Source organism: Triticum dicoccoides, chromosome 2A, assembly GCF_002162155.2.
Source record: "Triticum dicoccoides isolate Atlit2015 ecotype Zavitan chromosome 2A, WEW_v2.0, whole genome shotgun sequence".
NCBI classification, from domain to species: domain Eukaryota; kingdom Viridiplantae; phylum Streptophyta; class Magnoliopsida; order Poales; family Poaceae; genus Triticum; species Triticum dicoccoides.
In genome coordinates, this window is record NC_041382.1 from 187,317,416 (window position 1) to 187,337,458 (window position 20,043).

At 44.5% G+C, this 20,043-nt stretch overlaps 2 protein-coding genes across 3 annotated transcripts in view; both read left to right on the plus strand.

The window, feature by feature from the left end:
* LOC119354126 (phospholipid-transporting ATPase 2-like) overlaps positions 1–4,407 on the plus strand; it is a 21,132-nt gene extending 16,725 nt beyond the window's left edge. For both annotated transcript variants that reach the window (XM_037620827.1, XM_037620826.1), the window contains exons 20-25: positions 2,641–2,758; positions 2,905–3,078; positions 3,217–3,268; positions 3,426–3,553; positions 3,642–3,792; positions 3,874–4,407. In XM_037620827.1, the coding sequence (XP_037476724.1) occupies positions 2,641–2,758; positions 2,905–3,078; positions 3,217–3,268; positions 3,426–3,553; positions 3,642–3,792; positions 3,874–4,212 (962 nt within the window). In that variant the 3' untranslated portion in view covers positions 4,213–4,407. The remainder of the gene's footprint in view (positions 1–2,640; positions 2,759–2,904; positions 3,079–3,216; positions 3,269–3,425; positions 3,554–3,641; positions 3,793–3,873) is intronic.
* Positions 4,408–8,536: 4,129 nt separating this feature from the next.
* LOC119354127 lies at positions 8,537–9,541 on the plus strand. Its single transcript, XM_037620829.1, has one exon. The coding sequence runs from the start codon at positions 8,809–8,811 to the stop codon at positions 9,031–9,033; it is 225 nt and encodes a 74-aa protein (XP_037476726.1). The 5' UTR covers positions 8,537–8,808; the 3' UTR covers positions 9,034–9,541.
* The last annotated feature ends 10,502 nt before the right edge of the window (positions 9,542–20,043 follow it).

Here is a 20,043-nt window from a genome sequence, read left to right on the forward strand (position 1 = left end):
TGACCGCTGGATGTTTGGTTGCGGAAGTGGGACATGGGAACATTCGCTTCTGTGGTGGAGCTTCAAATCGATGGGTGTTAACCAGTTGGTAGTACTGACTATTGTTTTTTTTTTTCTCGAGAAAATGCAAAGGGCTTTTGCATTTCATTGCATTGAAAAGATGGAGTTTTGATACAATCCTCCTAGGAGGTCAGATACGTGCACGTCCCAGGTGGGCGGCAGAATGACGCGTAGGCCGTGGGCGCCCGCTCTTGCCCACTGCTTGGCTTCCTCTTTGATCTTCGAGACCAGGACCTGAACCAGGGGCTGGGCGCCCTCAAAGATGCATTCGTTGCACTGTTTCCAGATCATCCATGGTGTCAACAGAGCAATGGAGGCTAGGCCCTTACGCATCAGTGTTGGCGTGTTTTGCCTTGCCTGCAGCCACCAGTCCATCAATGAATCTTCGTGGCTTGGCCCTGCAGTGGTCATCTGTAGCCAGGACAGGATTTCGTGCCAAGTCTGCCTGGCGAAGGGGCACTCCAAGAGGAGGTGGCGCATCGTCTCGGGAGGCTTGGCTCGACGCGGTCTCCAGCATCAGCCAAGGTACTGACTATTGTGATGCGAGCAATTTGGGAAGAAGTTGGCTGGAGTGGCTTCACAGTGGAGAGGGTGCATGATCGTCTTTGTACTCAGCGGCGACGAAAACATGAGTGAGAATGGGGTCGGAAGAAGAGCTGTAGCATCAGCGAGATGAGGAAAGGCTGTTGTTATTGGCTAAACGTACTCCCTCCGTTCCAAAATAATAGAAGTTCTAGGATTATCCTAAGTCAAGCTTTTAGAAATTTGATCAAGTCTATAAACAATCTACAAAGATCTACAATATCAAATCTAATAAAGGCAAGTTCTACAGGACGGCGGTTCGACCCGCAATGTTGTATGGCGCTGAGTGTTGGCCGACTAAAAGGCGACATGTTCAACAGTTAGGTGTGGCGGAAATGCATATGTTGAGATGGATGTGTGGCCAGATGAGGAAGGATCGAGTCCGGAATGATGATATACGAGATAGAGTTGGGGTAGCACCAATTGAAGAGAAAGCTTGTTCAACATCGTCTGAGATGGTTTGGGCATATTCAGCGCAGGCCTCCAGAAGCTCCAGTGAATAGCGGACGGCTAAAGCGCGCTGAGAATGTCAAGAGAGGTAGGGGCAGACCGAATTTGACATGGGAGGAGTCTGTAAAGAGAGATATGAAGGATTGGAGTATCACCAAAGAACTAGCTATGGACAGGGGTGCGTGGAAGCTTGCTATCCATGTGCCCGAACCATGAGTTGGTCGCAAGATCTTATGGGTTTCACCTCTAGCCTACCCCACCTTGTTTGGGACTAAATGCTTTGTTGTTATTGTTGTTGTAGATGTTGATATATTTTTATATAGACTTGGTTAAAATTACTGAAGTTTGAGTTAGGTCAAATTAGAGCGGAAGCCGCCCTCTGGGCTGGGGCTGGGGCCTCAGGCCTTCGGCTGGTACTCCCAGCCACCTGTGACGTCCATTAAAACCTTTGTAATCCTCTCTGTAAACCGTCTCCTAGGAGACATGTAACTTTTTCCCTACCTTCTCAATGAAAAGAAACACAAGTCTTTGCGTTTTCTTGAAAAAGAGCTTCAATTATTTCGGAACGGAGAGAGTAGCAGTTTGATGGCCTCGCACCATGCGATCTAGTCATGGACGTCTGCGGCAAATCTTAGAGGTGCATTTGACTGATAGATTAAGCAGTCGGAGGAAGAGGAAGGCTATTCTGTGGCAGATGGGACCTATTTTTTTTGTAGCGAGAGCAGGGGTATTTGCCTGCTCCCAAGTGTACATGGCAAGTTTGTACTGGACAGTCCTGGGTTAAATGTCCTTACAAACCACCTAAGGGGGTTAAGTGGACAAAAATCAATACTTCAGGAGGGATAATAGATGGTTTCATTCCTGGAGTTGTGTTTGCTCTCTCCTTAAAATATCACTGGGCCATGTTTTAGTTTCTTGAGATGTTTCACATGTAAATGGAGCTAACAGAAGATTTAGCAAAGCCAAAATTATATCCCAAGCTGTGTTGAACGTCTGAGCTGTCACAAAAAAACAGGTACGAATAGGTACTTTAATATGGCGTAAATAGCAAATGCAATCTCTGCTGCCCGGTGTATCCTAAGGAGTTGCATCAATGAAACTCTCAAGTATGAGGGTATGTAGGCAATACCTTTCTAAAGGCAAGAAATTACAAGCAACCCTACTACTCCCTCCGTCCCATAATATAAGAGTGTTTTGTGTTAAAAACACTCATATATTATGGGATGGAGGGAGTACTAAATAAAGATAACATGCTATGAGGTATGTATATGAACCCTGTATCTAAAGAATACATCTGAAGGGTTTAAAAGAATAATCAGAAACTATTGGACAACTTACTACACGATGATGTGCATGACAATGAGAGCTTCCCCTGAAATGCTCAAAATACAATCGAAGTTGTGGGCAAGAGTTTGATAATATGTTGTCCCTAGATAATTTTCGTGTTTTATGAAATTTCTCGATTGATGGTCTCATAATTTGACCACATAATGGTTGGTACACTGAAATTTCTGATGGCTTTCTACTTCTGCTTTTCCTTCTTGGCAGAGTTCAGGTTCTTGAAAAGGCTCATTCTTGTCCATGGACGATACTCATACAACCGTACTGCCTTCCTTTCACAGTATTCGTTCTACAAGTCATTGTTAATTTGCTTTATTCAGATACTGTAAGTCACGACGAAACATCATTTTGGTCGCCTTCTTATTTTACCTTGAGCTCTTATATGTAATATCTTTCTCATATTCCATTTCTCGTTAAAAGCATACAGATAATAGTTGCTCTTGTCAGCATTCTCATATTATATGCATGCAGTTTTTCTTTTGTTTCAGGTATTGCCGGAACAAGTTTATTCAATTCAGTTAGTTTAATGGCCTATAATGTCTTCTACACAAGCATTCCTGTTTTAACTACTGTTCTGGACAAGGATTTATCTGAAAAGACAGTGACACAAAACCCAGAAATTTTACTATACTGCCAGGCTGGAAGGTAAATTTATACCTCCTTTCATTTGTTGTTGACGGCTTCCACAAGTTCTATTTGTCCTGTTAGTATATGCAATAAATTATCTGTAATTTTTTAGAATCAAGTTTGTGTTGCCTTCACTAATATGTACATATTTTTTAGGCTTTTGAATCCAAGTACTTTTGCTGGTTGGTTTGGTCGATCGTTATATCATGTGAGTACACCTTTGTCCCCCCATCCTATGCTTCTAGTCTGCAAGTGCCAGTTGCAAAAAATATGAAAATAAATTTCATGCATTTCACTAGAATTTGTAATGCCCATGCACAGGTGTTGACGTGCCTGATGAGAGCTTCTTTTCTTGGTTGATTCAGGCAATTGTTGTTTTCTTAATCACCATTCATGCTTATGCCAATGAAAAAAGTGAGATGGAGGAGTTGTCAATGGTTGCTCTCTCAGGAAGTATTTGGTTGCAGGCTTTTGTCGTGACACTGGAGATGAGGTGAGAAATCAAAACTTGAATCATAATGCTTATAACAACGTCTACATTGTACACTGTACTTGTTCTGATCTGTCTTTCCATTTTCCAGTTCTTTCACTTTTCTGCAGTTTCTGGCAATATGGGGAAACTTCGCTGCTTTCTACGTCATAAATCTCTGTATCAGCACCATACCAACTGCTGGGATGTACACCATCATGTTCCGCCTTTGTAGACAGCCGTCATACTGGATAACAATGCTGGTAAGCATCACTATAATGTTCTTTTGCTTGGTTTATTATTGCACACACGATCCTCATGACGATGCGATATCAATGTTTCAGCTAATCAGTGGAGTTGGCATGGGTCCTGTATTAGCTCTGAAATATTTCAGATACACATACAGTCCGAGTGCGATTAACATTCTTCAGAAGGCCGAGCGATCTCGTGGGCCAATGTACACCCTGGTAAATCTGGAGTCTCAACTCAGATCAGAGCAAGACAATTCGACCAACTCCATTTTGACAGCGCCAGTAAAGAATAAGAACTCAGTTTACGAGCCCCTACTGTCTGATTCTCCTATGGCATCCAGGAGATCACTAGCATCGTCATCATTTGACATCTTTCAGCCAGCTCAATCAAGGGTTCCTGCTGCTTATCCCAGAAATATTAAAACCAGTTAACCTTTGGTTGTCATTGTAGCACAGGTTACATATACCTTCGACAAAGAAAAATGGAATGACAAATAATAGAGGTCAGTTGAATTAGATGTGTTGTATAGCTAGTAGAAAAAAAAGGTTGTGTTGTATACTTGTATAGCGCCGTTAAGGACTTGCTATATATTGCCCAGAATATAAATGTGAAACTGATTAAATCTACCTGCATTTTACTCAAAATGATAAAAAAAAAAGATTTCTTGCAAAGATGAGGCTAATGATACTAATATGGCTTTATGTATAATAAATTAATAATTAATTTTCTCCTCGGTAAACTTGGTTAAAGATTCAGAAGTTTGACTTTCCAAAAAACTAATGCACCTTATATTTTTTTTACTTTGAAATGAGGGAGTAATAATTTGTTTGGAAGAGAAAATTATCTAAGTTGCATGATTCATTACCTTTCAAAAAGTTGTTTGAGTGGATGCAAACAATATAGAAGGGTCACACTTGTGCATGTAAACGAAAGCCTGAAGATAAAATGACTGATTATGATATGTGCACTTTCTTGAACTAAAAACATGACATTTATTTTGGGACACGGGGAGTAGATGCCCCCAAGAATGTTGTTCAAAATTAAAAAAGAGAGACCATTCAGGACTAGCCCTTGGAGGTGTATTTTCATAGAAGAAAATCACTTTACATCAATTGGTTGTATCCATTCGCGGACTACGCAAACAAATTCTTGAGGTTGCAAATTTGAGATATCTTGGAATAGTCTTGTGGGCTGGCTCAAATTAATAATGAAACAATAAAATACCTGCATCGTGTCGGATGGATCAACTTGCCACGATGACGCGCAGCGTTTGTTAGCAGTTTATGTGTATGGCGCGCCACCTGTGACGGCAGCGGGCTGGCCGGAGAAGCTGCACGGCCGTCCTAGCCATGACAGGTTCACGGTTAGGCGAAGCTGGCGTCGAGATCGTCGGTCGTTCCCCTCTCATTATTCCTCACGGGCACGGCACAGGCACCGCACCGCCGGCGATATGGCTGTGCGGCGTTAACTCTGCCTTGGTACCTCTTGGAGATTTGGTCATTTTGAGTGCATTTGTTCAACGTAATTATCTTATTTCAGGTACTCCCATGGACATAGAGCGGACCACCACTGGGAGGAGAAAAGCAAAACAAAAAAAGCTTGAGCATCGTATAGTAGGTAGGCTGTTGGTGGGTCGATCCATGCAGGGATTAAAAGCCTTGGGCCCCGTTTGGATTGTCGTTTTCCTTCTAGATACAGTTGTAAAATATACGGACCTTCGACGGTCGTTTTGGTTTCAGGCTGGAAATAGCTCTTCGCCTGTAAGTTACACCCGGAAGTTAAATACACCTGTATTAAAATACAACCATACCAAGCACGGCCTTGTCTGGCCATGGCCGGGTTTTAATCTCGGAGGTACACGCTACACGGCCGGCAATGAATACGAACATGACTAATGATGCAGACCAACTGTTATGGCACCGCCGATTTCTTTGGAGGCCATCATCAGCATTCAGTCATGGCGTTAATGGCGTCAGCAAGCCCAGCATGGCTCGTCTCCTCCTTAGACTAGTCACAATAGGGAGTAACTTATAGACTAGTAACATCACATTTTACTAGCCTATGTTACTATCTCCCAGTGGGTAGTAACATATGTGTGTTGTCATGTTATGGTTCATTTATTAGCCTATAGACTCATATTGTCTTGTATGTGTGTTTGGTACGGTAACTACCTAAGTTATCACCATCATCTTTCTCATCATTAAATATGTGTCACATAAGCAAAATTATCTTGAAAAGTGTGATGTTACTAATGATGTTATTCTCACTGTGGCCAGCCTTAAGTTTGATTGGGAGTACCATGAACCGGGGCACATCGTTTTTCGTAGGATCAAAGAAAATATGTAATCAAGGGCAACAATTTGATCGAAATGATTACTCCAAAAAAATGGTCGAAATGATTTTTTTCTGAAATAGAGGAAGATTCCCGGCCTCTGCATCTGGATGATGTATGCAACCACTTTATTATTTATTCATATAAGACCTTACAAAGTCATACATCAGTAAGGCTAAAGCCACTGTCTAGGCAACATCTGTCGCTACACCTATCCAGTTGATGAAGGGATGCTGCTAGTATGGGTCTAATACCAAACGGACCTCGCAGCCAAACCTAACATCTAAGACCTAGATCCTAACCAGGACGCCTGCCGGGTATGGGGCACCCACCAGTCCGGCGCACTCCTCAATCAGGACACCTGCCGGGTATGTGGCCGCCGCAACCATCTGCCACCAATCCATCTTCAGTACTGTATTGTTGCATCTACCTTGCCCGATGTAGTTTCCTTCGATGCCACCACGACGTCAGACAATGCCATCATCCTGCACGTATTCATCCACACGCGCCAGTCGCCGAAACTCAGCAGCGCCATGCCGCCGGGATCCGTCGCCGGCCTTGCAATAGATGAAACACCACTCCCCCTCGTCCCCTCCAGCTAGCTCCTGCTCCAAAACGATACCCTCAGGAGGGAGCACGACACCGAAGGCGGGGTCATCGTCCGATCCGATAGACTCAGATTTAGTGTTTCTCCCGGAACATCCCGATCATGTTGACGTAGTTTGCAACGACGATGCCTCAACAGGGGGCGTCGGAGACGCTGTCATCGTCGACCGAAGTCGGCGATATTTTCACCATTGTCGAAATGATATACCATCATGTTTATAATTATAAGTACATACCCCAATAGCCAGTGAACTTTTGCCGTGAGGGAGAGGCAATTGCGAACGGTTTAGGTGCCAAGTTTAGTTGTACGAGAGTGGCAATTCTTTCGGAAACGCATGACAATTTCTGAAAAGAATAAAAATTTGCGGGGAAAAAAGGACAGGAATTGCCATTACCAAGTGAAGTTGCCACAAAAAACGTTCGTTTGCCGTCTCGTTCGTTCGTTAGTTATCATTTTCGTTTAATTAAAGACGGAACATGCGTCGTCCATCTGTCAGCCGCGACAGCCTCACGCTTGAATGCCCTTCCGTTCGTGGCATGTTTCGTTAGGCTTGGCAATGGCACATGACGTACTACGTACCGGCGTTATCGGTTGTCATGTGCCGTGTGCTGCAATACAATGATGCCCTCCCATGCTTGCGGTCCTTGCTTATGAAATCGGGGCCCGTCGCTATCTCTATGCCATCGTCTCGCAAGCTGGATCAGTGTCTGCAATGCTTAAGGTGGATTCACGCCTTCACAGTCTAAACTGCTCTCCTTCTACCCTAAGGACATGATATCCCCACGAAAATACTCAAAACGACGACACACGCACATGTTTGAAACGAAAATACTCGTACGATTAAGGAATCATACGAGTTTCATGCTGCAACATGTTCACTTCACACAAAATTCCGAAATGTCCGAGTATGCAAGGAAGTCTCAAACCACAAACAATATCAACCTAGTACGTACATGCACGAGCCAAATGCGAGGCAGGCATTAATGCCATGACAGTCGCCTGGCTGACATTTTTTTTTGCGGGGGGCTGGCTGACATGCCCTGCTGCCTATCCATCACCTAATTAAGTCCAAACCAACCTCTGCCAGGCAACCTACGCCCCGTCCCTGTCCTCCGACCGCCCCAACCCATACCTTTTCCTCTCCAAACAGACACCCAAACAGCCATAGTTGTTGGCAGTGGCAGGGGAACAAATTGAACAACACCCATGCGGTCGACCAAGTTTTCGATCAGTTCCGTTGGGCTCGATCTTTCTGGGTGGATTCAGGTCTAGGATCAAAAACTCCATCGTGTGTGGTCACGCTGTTGCACGTCTAACGTGCAAGCAACGTGAGCCGTCGATCGATGTCTCTGCATAACCACACAATGGCGAAAGGTTTCCTCCGAGATGTGCTGGACGAATACGACTACTGTTATACTAGCCTGCTATATATTCATGCAGCTCTCGAGGAGAATAAGATGAAAGCCATCACGGTGAAAGTGAACGTTAGGAAACATTCGCCTCAAAGAATTCTTAGTAAGAAGAGGAACATACTACTGTAGTAATACGATCCACTTGGCGCCATGGATCTGGGAGAGCGACTCGGACCACACGACGCTCTGCGGCGAGGTTAAAACCAACCAGTGGTCCGTGCCTGCCTGTTTTTGTCTACCCCGTACGCACGTATACTTACTCCGTCGCACACAGCAGACTTAGTCAAGAAGCATACGCTTGGCAGGGACGACATTATGGCCACCCCTAACCGCCACCTTCCCCGCCACCGTGAGCGCCATCAATGCCGTCCTCGCCCCGCCTTAAATCCCTCCTCCTACCCCCTCCCCTCCCTCCCTCCCTCCATCGCACATTGCCTGCTTACTGGCTCCCCGCCATTGCTGACCAGCGACCGCAACCACCACCTTCCCGCCACTATATACACACTCCCTTGCGCGCGCTGACGCAGTGACAAATCGCACGGGCGGCGCGCGGCCTAGCTGTATTGCACTGTCCACCACCGCCAGCGTCAAATATCTCCGGCGAGAGCTTCAGCGATATTTATTTCCGGAGAGCTTGCCGGGAAGGGGGAGGAGGAGGAGCGGCGGCGGCGGCGGCATGGTGTTCTTCTGCTTCCTGGTGGACCAGCGGCGGAAGGTGCGGAGCAGCAAGCCGGCGGCGGGGATCTGCTCGCGCTGCGGCGGCTGCGCCAGCGTGGCGGACATGGAGACGGCCACGCGGCTCTGCTACCTCCTCACCGTGCACCGCGTCACCTGGCGCGCCATCATCTGCACCTTCTGCGGCGCCATGCTCAAGTCCTACCGCCACTACCGCCTCTACTAGGCCGGCGGCCACCGTCTCCACCCGCGTCCCGTTTCCTGACGGCCGGTGCAGCGTGCATGTGCCAGCTAGTTTTGTTTGCTCTGCTTATTAATTTGTGTTTAAGGCGTGCTCTCTAGCTAGCTTGGAGATTGTTGCACTGGATGGATTCTTGTTATCTTATGTACATATGTTATGCAAGGTTGGATTACCTTCTCTTCTAAATTGGTATCTCCGTCCGTGGAGGCCAATAGGATTACTATTTAGTAGTACTACGATCTCATGCAAGAGAGAAGGGAGAAGTGTGAGGATCTTTGTTATCCATCCCTAATTAGCTCCTCTTGTAATAGTAGTATGGATGTTCATACATTTCCCCTCTCCTCTCCACGGCATTAACGTGTGATTTGATTCCTCACACTTTTCATCTTCTTCTTTTTTGTTGTTGAGAAAATCACACCTTTCATCTGACAAGGCCCTGTTGTCTGCTACTGCTATGAGATATTTCGAAATAAACAAGGACGGGATGTATTTGTGTTGTGTTGTTGGTAGATTTTTTCCCGTCAATTCCCGCGAAAAAATATATTCTGTCAAAACTTCGGTCCGCTGGAGGGGAAAGCTACTGTACAGTATTTGAAAATTGAAACCCCATGGCAGGCCGACCACCAGCAGATGGGCATTAACTAATGTGCATGGCATACGAGGACATATGACACATGGATGTGGACAGCCCATACCAAACTACTCCTACTCTGGTGTAAATTTCGTTGGCCCACGATGTACAATGTCCGCGCCAGCTAGCTGGTGTCTGTTGAAGGAAGTGATTTACAAGTCGCCATAGCCCAGATGCCGTCGACAGGCCATTTCTACGGTCATGGTAATTAAGCACTCGGCACAGTGCACATGTGCAATCAGCGAGTACTCTTCAGGAAGCCCGCAAGGGTCACTTTTGATGGACTGGGAGCGCGTCACTTGGCATGCTCTCAGCCGCCGCCACGTATTGCGATCAGAATGCTTTCTCTGGATCTTTTATTTTTATTTTTCTGTACGCGTTTTTAACATTTAGATGGATTTTTTGATTTTTCGGCTTTTCGGTTTTCCACCTGTTTTGGCACAAAAAAAAACCCGCTATTTTTCTTCTGCGGAAGCCATAGATTTACTTCTCCCGGAGGCACGGATTTCCTTCCGCGATAAAAAAAAGCATTTTTCTTTCTTTTTTCTTCCACAAGAGGCATAGATTTGCTTCCGCAAGATGCATACGTGTGCCTTTCGGAAAAGGAGAAAAATATTTTTTTCGGTTTTTTCTTCTTTTTATGAGCGGCACAAATTATTTTTCATGTAGGTACGAATTTTTTTCCGCGAGATGCACAGTCGTGTCTTTCAGAAAAGGGGAAAACACCCTTTTTTCCTTCTACAAGAGGCATAGATCTATTTCTCATGAAGGCATGGATTTGTAGTCGTTCCTCTTGAAAAACGAAAATAAAGGAGGGTTTTCTTTCTTCCGTGAGAGGCGCATCTCTCGGAAAAGGGAAAATGTGTTTTTTTCATTCCATGAAAGACACAAATTTACTTCTCATGGAGGCACGGATCTGCTTTCGCGAGAGGCATAGTCGTGCCTTTCGAAAAAGAAAAAAAGAACACCTTTTTTTTCTTCCGTGAGAGGAACATATCTACTTCTTGTGGAGGCATGGATTTGCAGTCGTGCCTCTCGAAAAATAAAAAAGCGTGTTTTTCTAAAAGAAACCTATTTTTTCATTCCATGAGAGACACATATTCACTTCTCGTGGAGGCACGGATTTGCTTCTGCGAGAGGCACAATCGTGTCTTTTGAAAAAAAAGAAAAAACGTGTTTTTTTTATTTTTTTCCACGAGAGGTATAGATTTGCTTCTCATGAAGGCAATGATTTGCTTCCGTGAGAAGCACAATTGTACCTTTTCAGATAATGGAAAAACGTGCTCCCGGTTCGAGTTTTCTGGAAAAAGTTCTCATGCCCCGCTGCCGCTACTGCTGGAAAGCCTTTGGATCCCCTACAGGACTGCCATTAGCCCCTACAAGGAGTCAAAATAAGCCAAAATCAGATACAGAAAGTGTTGAGCCATCGAGACCTATCAACATGATATCTAATTTTGAAGATCTCAAGACAAGGAATCTAACGGTGAAAATAGTTCAAGGTTTGGACGCACGGTTTAAGAGATAAAACGTTTTGAATAAACGAATCTACGGAAAATAGGAAACCCCGAATTTCGACAAGTGGTGCGCATGCAGTGCGCCACTTGTCATAACGTGGTGAGGTGGGAGTGATCTTTGTAAATAGTACTCCTTAGTTAGTGATTTATATATTTTCCAAAGTAAAAAAGCAAACATACCCATTGTGATCGGGTGCTGCTCTCGCTGGGAACAATAAGGCCCGCGTAGCCTACAACCCGCGTTCGGTCGCTACCATAGTGGGCCGGCCCCTTAGGGCGCCTCGCTCGCTCGCCTACCAAGGACCTTTAGTGATGTGATCTCCTGTACACCACTCTCCGGCAATTTTTCATCGAACCGAGGATCTCATCATATAGTCAACATGCTTTTCCAGCAACGCAAAACTTTAAATATAACACCAACGTAGATCCGAATACTTTTTTAAAACTTCGAACACAAAACAATTTTTGAAATGCAAACATTAAAAAAATCATGTACAATTTTTAAAATGCAAACATTTTTTATAGTTACAAAACATATGGAAACACGAACAATTTTTAGAAACATGACATTTGAAACTCCCAATTTTTTAAATTTTCTTTTAACAATTTTGAAATAGGAACATTAGACAAAACATTTTTTAATTTTTATGAACAGGAAACAGGAACATTGTTTGAAACTGCCGAACAAAATTTGAAGTCACGGGCATTTTTTGAAATCCTAAACATTTTTCTCGAATTTTGAAAAATTTAAAAAAAGACATTTTGAACAACTTTTGAAAAATACAAACATTTATGAAATTCCCAAAGAATTTCTGAAACATGCAGAAATTTTTGGATTTTATGAGCAAACTTTTAGAACACGGTTTTTTTTAAGTTTCGAATAAATTTCAGAAACGTGAACATTTTTTGACAAAAACTTGGAAAATCAACAAGAAACTAAGAACAGAAAAATGAAAAGCAATAGAAAAGGGGAGCATGAAAAAGAAATGGAAAAAGAGAAAAAGGAAAATGTAACTAAAAGACCCGTTCGGCAACCTTCTAGAAAGTTCGCAAAACCAGGAAAAAAAGAGTTCCCTAGACTGAAATGTGAAAGCTTTAGGTGGGAATACTAAAAATGGCTCGCTCCGGTCGCTTGTGTGCGTTTCTCCGACATTTTGACGCGAAATGCGTTAAATAGGATAGCCGTTCAGTGATACTTTTTCTGTTCCATATTAGTTGTCGCTGTGAGTATGTATGTGTATTGCACGTGTATTGAATTTGTGGCCCACCTCCTAGTCTTATATAGTTGAGGTAGAGGTCTTCCCTTATATTATATATACGTGCACCAACACCTCATCAATACAATGTCCATTGTATTGCAAACTTTTCCGTCTACATGGTATCAGAGCCAAGAGGTCTCGAGTTCAAGACCCGGCTGACGCAATTAAAATTGCAGTCCACTTTCGATCCACGTTTAAGACTGAGGGAGCCACACGTGAGGGGGAGTGTTGACGTATAATGTGTTGTCTAGTCTCTTCCATCAGATTAGTTTTTTTATTGCATTGGCTAGAGCATTGTGACGCCCCCGATTCAATCGTACACTAATCATACACGCAAACATGTACGATCAAGATCAGGGACTCACGGGAAGATATCACAACACAACTCTATAAATAAAATAAGTCATATAAGCATCATATTACAAGCCAGAGGCCTCGAGGGCTGGAATACAAGAACTCGATCATAGACAAGTCAACGGAAGCAACAATATCTGAGTACAGACATAAGTAAACAAGTTTGCCTTAAGAAGGCTAGCACAAACTAGGATACAAATCGAAAAAGGCGCAGGCCTCCTGCCTGGGATCCTCCTAAACTACTCCTGGTCGTCGTCACCGGGCTGCACGTAGTAGTAGGCACCTCCCGAGTAGTAGTAGTCGTCATCGACAGTGGCGTCTGGCTCCTGGGCTCCAATGTCTGGTCGCAGCAATCGGGTATAGAAAGGGGGAAAAGAAGGAGCAAGCAACCGTGAGTACTCATCCAAAGTACTCGCAAGCAAGGAGCTACACTACATATGTATGCATTGGTATCAAATGGAATAAGGGTATCATATGTGGACTGAACTGCAGAATGCCGGAATAAGAGGGGGATAGCTAGTCCTTTTGAAGACTACGCTTCTGGTAACCTCCATCTTGCAGCAGGAGAAGAGAGTAGATGGTAAGTTCACCAAGTAGCATCGTGTAGCATAATCCTAACCGATGATCCTCTCCTTGTCGCCCTGTTAGAGAGCGACCACCGGGTTATATCTGACACTTGGAAGGGTGTGTTTTATTAAGTATCCGGTTCTAGTTGTCATAAGGTCAAGGTACAGCTCCAAGTCGTCCTGTTACCGAAGATCACGGCTATTCGAATAGATTAACTTCCCTGCAGGGGTGCACCACATAACCCAACACGCTCGATCCCATTTGGCCGGACACACTTTCCTGGGTCATGCCCGGCCTCGGAAGATCAACACGTCGCAGCCCTACCTAGGCACAACAGAGAGGTCAGCACGCCGGTCTAAATCCTATGGCGCAGGGGTCTGGGCCCATCACCCATTGCACACCTGCACGTTGTGAGGGCGGCCGGTAAGCAGAACTAGCCCCCTTAATACAAGAGCAGGCTTACGTTCCAATCCAGCGCGCGCCGCTCAGTCGCTGACGTCACGAAGGCTTCGGCTGATACCACGACGTCGAGTGCCCATAACTGTCCTCGCGTAGATGGTTAGTGCGTATAGGCCAGTAGCCAGACTCAGATCAAATACCAAGATCTCGTTAAGCGTGTTATGTATCTGCGAACGCCGACCAGGGCCAGGCTCACCTTGTAGGAAATATGCCCTAGAGGCAATAATAAATTGGTTATTATTATATTTCCTTGTTCATGATAATCGTTTATTATCCATGCTAGAATTGTATTGATAGGAAACTCAGATACATGTGTGGATACATAGACAACACCATGTCCCTAGTAAGCCTCTAGTTGACTAGCTCGTTGATCAATAGATGGTTACAGTTTCCTGACCATGGACATTGGATGTCGTTGATAACGGGATCACATCATTAGGAGAATGATGTGATGGACAAGACCCAATCCTAAGCCTAGCACAAGATCGTGTAGTTCGTTTGCTAAAGCTTTTCTAATGTCAAGTATCATTTCCTTAGACCATGAGATTGTGCAACTCCCGGATACCGTAGGAGTGCTTTGGGTGTGCCAAACGTCACAACGTAACTGGGTGGCTATAAAGGTACATTACAGGTATCTCCGAAAGTGTCTGTTGGGTTGGCACGAATCGAGACTGGGATTTGTCACTCCGTGTAAACGGAGAGGTATCTCTGGGCCCACTCGGTAGGACATCATCATAATATGCACAATGTGATCAAGGAGTTGATCACAGGATGATGTGTTACGGAACGAGTAAAAGAGACTTGCCGGTAACGAGATTGAACCAGGTATCGGGATACCGATGATCGAATCTCGGGCAAGTATCGTACCACTAGACAAAGGGAATTGTATACATGATTGATTAAGTCCTTGACATCGTGGTTCATCCGATGAGATCATCCTGGAGCATGTGGGAGCCAACATGGGTATCCAGATCCCGCTGTTGGTTATTGACCGGAGAGGTGTCTCGGTCATGTCTGCATGTTTCCCGAACCCGTAGGGTCTACACACTTAAGGTTCGATGACGCTAGGGTTATAGGGAAAGTATGTACGCGGTTACCGAATGTTGTTCGGAGTCCCGGATGAGATCCCGGACGTCACGAGGAGTCCGGAATGGTCCGGAGGTAAAGATTGATATATAGGAAGTATGGTTTTGGCCACCGGAATTGTTCCGGGCATCACCAGTAGTGTACCGGGACCACCGGAGTGGTCCGGGGGTCCACCAGGTGGGGCCACCATCCCCGGAGGCCTACATGGGCCAATAGTGGGAAGGTACCAGCCCCTAGGTGGGCAGGGGCACCTCCCACCAAGGCCCAAAGCGCCTCCAAGAGGGGAAGTGGGCAAACCCTAGGGCAGATGGGCCCTAAGGCCCACCCTAGGTGCGCCTCCCCCTCTCCCCCTTGTGGCCGCCTCCCAGATGGGATCTAGGGGCTGCCGCCACCCTTAGGAAGGGAACCCTAGGTGGGGGCGCAGCCCCTCCCCTCCCCCTATATATACTTGAGGTATGAGGGCTGCCCAACACACGAATTCTCTCCCTGTTGGCGCAGCCCTACCCTTCTCCCTCCTTATCTCTCGTAGTGCTTGGCGAAGCCCTGCTGGAGTCCCGCGCTCCTCCACCACCACCACGCCGTCGTGCTGCTACTAGATGGAGTCTTCCCCAACCTCTCCTTCTCCCCTTGCTGGATCAAGGCGTAGGAGACGTCACCGGGCTGTACGTGTGTTGAATACGGAGGTGCCGTCCGTTCGGCACTAGGATCATCGGTGATTTGGATCACGGCGAGTACGACTCCATCAACCCGTTCACTTGAACGCTTCCGCTTAGCGATCTACAAGGGTATGTAGATGCACTCTCCTTCCCCTCGTTGCTAGATTACTCCATAGATTGATCTTGGTGATGCGTAGAAAATTTTGAATTTCTGCTACGTTCCCCATCAGTGGCATCATGAGCTAGGTCTATGCGTAGTTACTATGCACGAGTAGAACAAAAAGTAGTTGTGGGCGTCGATATTGTCAATTATCTTGCCGTTACTAGTCTTATCTTGATTCGGCGGCATCGTGGGATGAAGCGGCCCGGACCAACCTTACACGTACGCTTACGTGAGACCGGTTCCACCGACTGACATGCACTAGTTGCATAAGGTGGCTGGCGGGTGTCTGTCTCTCCCACTTTAGTCGGATCGGGTTCGATGAACAGGGTCCTTATGAAGGGTAAATAGAAATTGGCAATTCACGTTATGGTTTTGGCGTAGGTAAGAAATGTTCTTGCTAGAAACCTATAGCAGCCACGTAAAAACTTGCAACAACAATTAGAGGACGTCTAACTTGTTTTTGCAGCAAGTGTTTTGTGATGTGATATGGCCAAAGGATGTGATGAATGATATATGTGATGTATGAGATGATCATGTTCTTATAATAGGAATCACGACTTGCATGTCGATGAGTATGACAACCGGCAGGAGCCATAGGAGTTGTCTTAATTTATTTATGACCTGCGTGTCAATATAAACGTCATGTAATTACTTTACTTTATTGCTAACCGTTAGCTGTAGTAGTAGAAGTAATAGTTGGCGAGACAACTTCATGAAGACACGATGATGGAGATCATGATGATGGAGATCATGGTGTCATGCCGGTGACAACGATGATCATGGAGCCCCGAAGATGGAGATCAAACGGAGCAAAATGATATTGGCCATATCATGTCATTTTTGATTGCATGTGATGTTTATCATGATTTTGCATCTTATTTGCTTAGAACGACGGTAGTAAATAAGATGATCCCTCATTAAAATTTCAAGAAAGTGTTCCCCCTAACTGTGCACCATTGCGAAGGTTTGTTGTTTCGAAGCACCACGTGATGATCGGGTGTGATAGATTCTAACGTGCGAATACAACGGGTGTTGACGAGCCTAGATGTACAGACATGGCTTCGGGACACATGCGAAACACTTAGGTTGACTTGACGAGCCTAGCATGTACAGACATGGCCTCAGAACACGGAAGACCGAAAGGTCGAACATGAGTCGTATAGAAGATACGATCAACATGAAGATGTTCACCGATGATGACTAGTCCGTCTCACGTGATGATCGGACACGGCCTAGTTGACTCGGATCATGTAATCACTTAGATGACTAGAGGGATGTCTATCTGAGTGGGAGTTCATAAGATGAACTTAATTATCCTGAACATAGTCAAAAGGTCTTCGCAAATTATGTCGTAGCTCGCGCTTCAGTTCTACTGTTTAGATATGTTCCTAGAGAAAATTTAGTTGAAAGATGATAGTAGCAATTATGCGGACTAGGTCCGTAAACTGAGGATTGTCCTCATTGCTTCATAGAAGGCTTATGTCCTTAATGCACCGCTCAGTGTGCTGAGCCTCGAATGTCGTCTGTGGATGTTGCGAACATCTGACATACACATTTTGATAACTACGTGATAGTTCAGTTAAACGGTTTAGAGTTGAGGTATCGAAGACATTTTGAAACGTCGCGAAACATATGAGATGTTTCGAGGGTTGAAATTGGGATTTCAGGCTCGTGCCCACGTCAAGAGGTATAAGACCTCCGACGATTTTCTTAGCCTGCAAACTAAGGGAGAAAAGCTCAATTGTTGAGCTTGTGCTCAGATTGTCTGAGTACAACAATCATTTGAATCGAGTGGGAGTTGATCTTCCAGATGAGATAGTGATGTTTCTTCGAAGTCATTACCACCAAGCTGCTAGAGCTTCGTGATGAACTATAATATATCAGGGACATATATGATGATCCTTGAGATATTCGTGATGTTTGACACCACAAAAGTAGAAATCAAGAAGGAGCATCAATTGTTGATGGTTGGTGAAACCACTAGTTTCAAGAAGGGCAAGGGCAAAAAGGGATACTTCATGAAATGGCAAATCAGCTGCTGCTCTAGTGAAGAAACCCAAGGTTGAACCCAAACCCGAGACTAAGTGCTTCTGTAATAAGGGGAACAGCCACTGGAGCAGAATTACCCTAGATACTTGGTAGATGAGAAGGCTGGCAAGGTCGATAGAAGTATATTGGATATACATTGTGTTAATGTGTACTTTACTAGTACTCCTAGTAGCACCATGGTATTAGATACCGGTTCGGTTGCTAAATGTTAGTAAACTCGAAATAAAAGGCTGTGGAGTAAACGGAGACTAGCTAAAGGTGAGCTGGCAATATGTGTTGGAAGTTTTTCCAAGCTTGATGTGATCAAGCATCGCACGCTCCCTCTACCATCAAGATTGGTGTTTGCGTTGAGCATAGACATGATTGGATTATGTCTATCGTAATACGGTTATTCATTTAAGGAGAATAATGGTTACTCTATTTATTTGAATAATACCTTCAATGGTCTTGCACCTAAAATGAATGGTTTATTGAATCTCGATCGTAGTGATACACATGTTCATGCCAAAAGATATAAGATAGTAATGATAGTACCACCTACTTGTGGCACTGCCCCGTAAGTCATATCGGTATAAAACACATGAAGAAGCTCCATGTTGATGGATCTTTGGGCTCACTCATTTTGAAAAGTTTGAGACATCCGAACTTTTCTATTGGTGTATATGCATGAAGAAACTCCATGCAAATGGACCGTTTGGACTCACTTGATTTTGAATCACTTGAGACATGCAAATCATACCACATGGGCAAGATGACTGAAAGCCTTGTTTTCAGTAAAATGGAACTAGAAAGCAACTTGTTGGAAGTAATACATTTTGATGTGTGCAGTCCAATGAGTGTTGAGGCGTGTAGTGGATATCGTTATGTTCTTACTTCACAGATGATTTGAGTAGATGTTGAGTATATTTACTTGATGAATCACGAGTCTGAATTATTGAAAGGTTCAAATAATTTCAGGGTGAAGGTGAGAGATCGTCGTGACAAGAGGATAAAATATCTATGATATGATCATAGAGATGAATATCTGAATTACGAGTTTGGCATAGAATTAAGACATTGTGGAAATTGTTTCACAACTAATACAGCCTGAAACACCATAGTGTGATGGTGTGTCCGAACATCATAACTGCACCCTATTGGATATGATGCATACCATGATGTTTCTTATCAAATTACCATGATAGTTTATGGGTTAGGCATTAGAGACAACCACATTCACTTTAAATAGGGCACCACGTAATTCCGATGAGATGACACCGTATGAACTATGGTTTAGAGAAACCTAAGCTGTCATTTCTTAAAAGTTTGGGGCTGCGACGCTTATGTGAAAAAGTTTCAGGCTGATAAGCTCGAACCCAAAGCGGATAAATGCATCTTCATAGGACACCCAAAACAGTTGGGTATACCTCCTATCTCAGATCCGAAAGCAATAAGGGATTGTTTCTAGAATCGGGTCCTTTCTCGAGGAAAAGTTTCTCTCGAAAGAATTGAGTGGGAGGATGGTGGAGACTTGATGAGGTTATTGAACCGTCTCTTCAACTAGTGTGTGGCAGGGCACAGGGAGTTGTTCCTGTGGCACCTACACCAATTAAAGTGGAAGCTTATGATAGTGATCATGAAACTTCAGATCAAGTCACTACCAAACCTCGTGGATGACAAGGATGCGTACTACTTCAGAGTGGTACGTAATCCTATCTTGGAAGTCATGTTGCTAGACAACAATGAACCTACGAGCTATGGAGAAGCGATGGTGGGCCTGGATTCCAAAATGGCTCGAGGCCATATAATTCGAGAGAGGATCCATATATGAAAACAAAGTGTAGACTTTGGAAGAACTACTTGATGGTCGTAAGGCTGTTAGGTGCATATGGATTTTAAAAGGAAGACGGACAATGATGGTAAGTATCACCATTAAGAAAGCTCGACTTGTCGTTAAGATGTTTTCTGACAAGTTCAAGGAGTTGACTACGATGAGACTTTCTCACTCGTAGCGATGCTAAGAGTCTGTTGGAATTATATTAGCGATTACTGCATTATTTATGAAATCTTGCAGATAGGATGTCAAAACATTGTTTCCTCGATGATTTTCTTGAGGAAAGGTTGTATGTGATACAACCGGAAGGTTTTGTCAATCCTGAAAGATGCTAACAAGTATGCAAAGCTCCAGCAATCCTTCTAAGGAATGGAGTAAGCATCTCGGAGTTGGAATGTATGCTTTGATGAGATGATCAAAGTTTTTGGGTGTATGCAAAGTTTA

What these genes read in the sequence shown, in the direction of transcription:
- LOC119354127 (XM_037620829.1), top strand. Translation starts at nt 8,809, where the DNA reads ATGGTGTTCTTCTGCTTCCTGGTGGACCAGCGGCGGAAGGTGCGGAGC.